The sequence below is a fragment of the Poecile atricapillus genome, chromosome 1, assembly GCF_030490865.1.
Source record: "Poecile atricapillus isolate bPoeAtr1 chromosome 1, bPoeAtr1.hap1, whole genome shotgun sequence".
In the NCBI taxonomy this organism is placed as follows: Eukaryota; Metazoa; Chordata; class Aves; order Passeriformes; family Paridae; genus Poecile; species Poecile atricapillus.
In genome coordinates this window covers 171,880,601-171,885,486 of record NC_081249.1, presented here as the reverse complement: position 1 = coordinate 171,885,486, position 4,886 = coordinate 171,880,601, and the positions used below count along the sequence as shown (strand labels likewise).

The window sequence follows — 4,886 nt, the reverse complement described above, 5'->3', positions numbered from 1 at the left end:
CCGCGGTTCGTAGGGCGCTCTGGTCCTCCGCGGCCATAGGGGGCGCTGCTGTCCCCGCCCGCCGCGCGTCCCTTCCCGGCGCGCCCCGCGGCGGCACCGGACCCGTCCCCGTTCCCGAGGGTGACCTTCGCCGCTCCCTTGGCACGGTGGGTCCGAGCCGGGCGAGGCCCGGCTGGGTCCTGGCGGGCTCCGGTCGGGGTGCCTCGGGTGGGGGCAGCGCTGGTTCAGCCTGGGAAGGGAAGAAGGGAGAAAGGGAGTGCGGCCCGCGGCGCTGGAATTTGCCGTTACCCGCCCACCGCCGTGCTGCGGTCGGGGCTGGGGCGGGCCGCAGGTGCCCCGGGCAGCGGCGGGTTGTGGCGGGGAGGTCAAGCAGACAGCAAAGACAGCAAATACAGCGTTGTTCCGGGTAGATTTCAGAAAAAAAAATGCTCAGGACAATATCGCGTCCGCGCAGGCCCTGGGGAAAGGTCTCTGGCGGGCTTTAGCGCGGTGTTAAGTGGAAACAGCACTGCTTATTCCCTGTTTTGTAGCGGTGGGAAAATCTTTCCCTCCAGTTCTGCTCAGTCTCCTTGTTTGTTAGTATGTCTTGATATTCTGTGACTGTAGTCCACTGTTATCTCAAACTACAAACACTGGAAATATAGGTGAGCAGTGTCCTTAATGCAGTGTGTTGTAGTGTTGCTGAAAGCACAAAGATGTTTCAGAAACTTTTGCTACAAAAATAAATTATTGAAATGACTGTCCATAAACAAATGTAAATGTGGGGTTTTTTTTTCTTTAAGTATATACGAATTGCCTCAAAGTTGCTTTCATTCTTTAAGAAACACCTTTATTTTTCCAATTATTTTGACACTGGCTGCCTTTGTACCCTCTCCTCTTAGAGGCTTGCCAAAAGATGCTTTACATTTAGTAAAGGCAGATAAGTGAGCATTACCTCAGAGAAGTTAAATTCTGCTTTTCTTTCCTGGGTCTCTGGTTTACCATATGCTGTCTACATGTGTGTATAGTTGACTTTATTGGGTTGTGATAAGCATGAATAGTGACTATTGGGTGAACTGCTGTGTGTAAGACAGTAGAACATGGGACATCTCAGTGCAGTGTAGTGCAAATGTGAACTAACCTTTATGTGAGTTAGGATAAATTTTATTTTAAAACCTCCTACAATTTTCTCTTTGTCTTTCAAAGCTGCAAGGAAAGGAAAAAAAAAACACTAACACTGACAGGCTTCTTGCTCTTGGGGCATATTTTGAAAGTCAAATAGTCATGATAAAGCATGAATTCATTAGCTTAACATCATTTATGTTGCTATTTTGAGTAGAAATTACCATGCTGGAATAGACAGCTGTGAGAGAGGGAAACTGAATTGGTAGTGCAAGGAAGGAGCCTCTCTGGCTTGTCTGGAATGAGATTTCCTCCTGAGGGAATCTGGAAGCATTAGGAAAAAGCTGTTACTGATAGGCAGAGAGAAGTCTAGCCATTGCTGCTCTGTAAGTGTTCTGTTGACTCATCTTTGAACCCTTTCATCAACTGTAATTGTATTTTTTTTTGTGTTAGCCCATGAATTGTAACCTTAACTCTGAATTTTTATTTCTTTGTTTTGGAATAAGTTCTTTTGTATGCTTGGGGATTTTGTTTTTTAACTTGTAAACTGCTGCTGATATGCATCAGGAGCATGTGTGTGTGTATACATAAAAATAGAATATTTGTGTGTGTGTGTCTGTATGTATGTATGTATGTTAAAAATCCAGCAAGTAAGAATACAGCTGCAAAACTTAAAATGACATTTCTTAAAATTTCAGATGGTGCAGAACATGATTCCAAAGGCATTGAGACCTATGAAATTCTACTTCTCTACTGTGTATCAAGAAATATGGGTTGGTGTAGCATTAACAGCTTATGCCTACTACAAGATTTCATATGGGGGTAAGTCACACATTACAGTCTTTTTTATAGAAGAGAATACCCACAACAGGAATCAGTCATTGAAGATAGCCAGCAAATTAGAAATTAACATTCTTCCTTAGGGCCAGGTCTTTGCTATACAAATTTAGATGTTTTAAATGCTGATTGTAGAAGGTTCCACTAACAAAAATACTGAAATGTCAATGTAACTGTGCTTACATTATGAAGATTAGGTAATGTAGAAATTGATTTTTAAAGTATAGATCTAATTTACTCCCTCAAGATTTTGAAAATAAATAGTTTTTAAAAGGTTTTCTCACATGAACTTGTGAAAATGTATTTTGGGCTGATGGCACCTCAAAATGAGAGCTACATCACTGAACATGAGAATGTGTGTTACTTGGTGACACTGGATGACTTTCTCAGAGAAAGAAATAGAATATCTAATGTAAAAATAATAAATTTGAATGGGCCGGGTAAGCAGAAGAGTACAAGAAATTTTGGTGTCTTAAAAGGTCCTGTTTGTCAATTTAGGCTATGCTCAAGAAAATCCCAAGTCAAACGCTTTACTGGCTGTAGTGAACAATGAAGTGTTGTACATTGTAGACAAAGTTCACAAAGAAAGGAACCCCTTGCTGTGGGAACAGCTGAGAGATACTACCTCAGTTTTTCTCTAGCTTTGTCCAAATAATGTGTAGCATTCCAAAACTGATACACTGCACTTAGAAGTTCAAGTAAATATAAGCAGTTGATCTTAATGAGTACTTAATGACTACTAAGTAAATATGAGTAGTTGAGGTAGACAGGAAGAAAAAAAGAAGTTTAACTTTTGTTTTACCCTTCAAGGAGAGTTCAAAATGGACAGACTGTTTCAAACTTGTCTTCATATCATGCTACATTAATTCATGACTTAGATTACCTGGTGTAGAGTTTTGAGGGCCAAAAAACCTGGATAAATTGCAACTGTATGCTAAGCTTTATTTGAAAGGGAAAATAGTTTTTAATAGCTGTAGGCCTTTCTGCACTTTGGGGAATAATTTTGCAAATAATACATGGAATTATAGAAGAGTATGTTGTAGGATAATTCAGATTGGAAGGGACCTCTTGAGCTCACCTGGTCCAAACCTGTGCTTGAAGCTTTAGATCACAGTTAGCTCAGGTTGGTTATAGCCTTATTCATAATTTGAGTATTTCCAAGGATGGAGATTGTATAATCTCTTATAACTGTCTTTCTTGCAAAGAATTTTTTTATCACTGTGACACAGTATTTTAGGAGAACAATTACAATGGGAGTGTAAAATACAAAGGAAAATTTTAAAGCAAACAGTTTCGTTTACATCCATATCTTGTGTGTGTATATATATATATCCATATATTACGTAAAATAGTAATATTCCATAAAGATTTCTTTAGAATTATAGTAGCAATCTTGATGACTATAATTTCTAAATGCATGGAGTCTTGGTTAATTAAAACCAAACAACTTTTGAAAATCAGTATAAAGTTTACAGAAATGTACCATGGAAAGTACGTTGTACACTTGCAATTTTTGTTTAAGCTAATAATAAGCTAATTGAAATTTATCTGTAAAAAGTAAATAGGAAATATATTTTTAACTGTCATTGTTCAGCTTATTTTTTTTTTCCCCAGGCAAAAAATCATCAGGAAATAGTAAGTATTCGATATTTAATACCTTGATGTAATTTTTAAATAAGTGCAGTAAAAATCAGTTCAGAATATTGTACATTAGATAAATTTGGGGCTTAAGTTACAGATTTAGCTAATGTTTAAAGACTGCTTTAAAATAAGTAATTTTGATTGTATTGATAATTTTATAACCTAGAAACATCTGTGGATCTGCACATAAATAATTTTTTGTGTAGGTTTTAGGAGAAAAATGGAAACTCTGTAATTTGACTGTGTGGGCGAGGAATTTTTTCAAATAATAGTACCAGCCATTTAATGGGATTACTTAAATCAGCATGATTTCAAGAGTACCTGCTATTTTAGCTGTCAAGAAATTAGAAAGTATAAACTTTGTGTTTTGAATTTGTATGTGTATAAAGTAGTGTTTAGATATTTATGGACAGTTTCTTCTGACATCACACTGGAAATTATATTTTTATGTCCTGCTGTATCTCTGCTCTTCACTTTCTGTACCATGAGAGAATGGTCCAGAAATTCACTCCCAGTTGAATTTGTACATGCAAACATTATTTCTATTTTGCAATGTGCAATTAGAGAAAATACTGCCTAGTAGACAGAATAATAGAATAAACTTCAGTTCTGGAAGAACCATAACAAAACCAAGGAAGGATGGGTGTTTGACTGTAATAGGGCTTTAAAACTTGCAAAAGAGAATTTTTAATAATTGATGCGTTTACTTATGTACACGTTCTGAGGGTATTGTTTCATTTAAATAGCCAATTCTCGTGCTCAGATATAAGTACAGTTGTCAGTTCTAGGACCTGCACTACATTCCTGAATTGATTTCCTTTACTGTTTGAACAGCCTAAATCATGTCTTTGTTTCAGAGTCCTCTGGTTCTGGCCATCATTAAAGATCTCTTCTCTTCTTGGAATATGAATTTGGTGGTTCATCATCTCTACTGCAAATGAAGCAAGTTACAGCCATAGGGAAATGAATGCTAGAACCCTACCTGATCCATCTGCTGTAATTGGAAAAAGAATAAATCCATTGAGAAAGAAGTAATTAAAGATGTTGGACAATATATGCTGGAGTGCAGTGCTAATCTAATTTTTAGAATAAGCTTCTACAGTTCTAAGTACCATGTTAAACTTTTTCTACAGTACTTTAAAAGGGACCAAATCTTTATAACTAAACTTATTAATAGAATTAGATTCCTTCCCTCCCCCCTGTAATAATAGCTTTTTTGGCTATTTACTTTAAAAATGTCATTTCTAAAGTATGGGATGCCAAGTATGAGGTCTTAATCCCCAGCTTTTTGTTATCTTGTGGTGCAG

At 37.5% G+C, this 4,886-nt stretch overlaps 1 protein-coding gene across 2 annotated transcripts; it reads left to right on the top strand.

Moving 5' to 3' along the window:
• On the top strand, nt 1-4,633 carry ATP5MJ (ATP synthase membrane subunit j). 2 transcript variants are annotated; one of them, XM_058845759.1, is made up of 4 exons: nt 1-146; nt 1,800-1,923; nt 3,553-3,573; nt 4,437-4,633. In XM_058845759.1, exons 2-4 carry the CDS (start codon nt 1,800-1,802, stop codon nt 4,460-4,462), a joined length of 171 nt encoding a protein of 56 aa, XP_058701742.1. In that variant the 5' UTR covers nt 1-146; the 3' UTR covers nt 4,463-4,633. The 2 variants fall into 2 exon arrangements, with proteins under 2 accessions (XP_058701742.1, XP_058701751.1); XM_058845768.1 differs by lacking the exon at nt 1-146 and adding an exon at nt 188-331.
• The last annotated feature ends 253 nt before the right edge of the window (nt 4,634-4,886 follow it).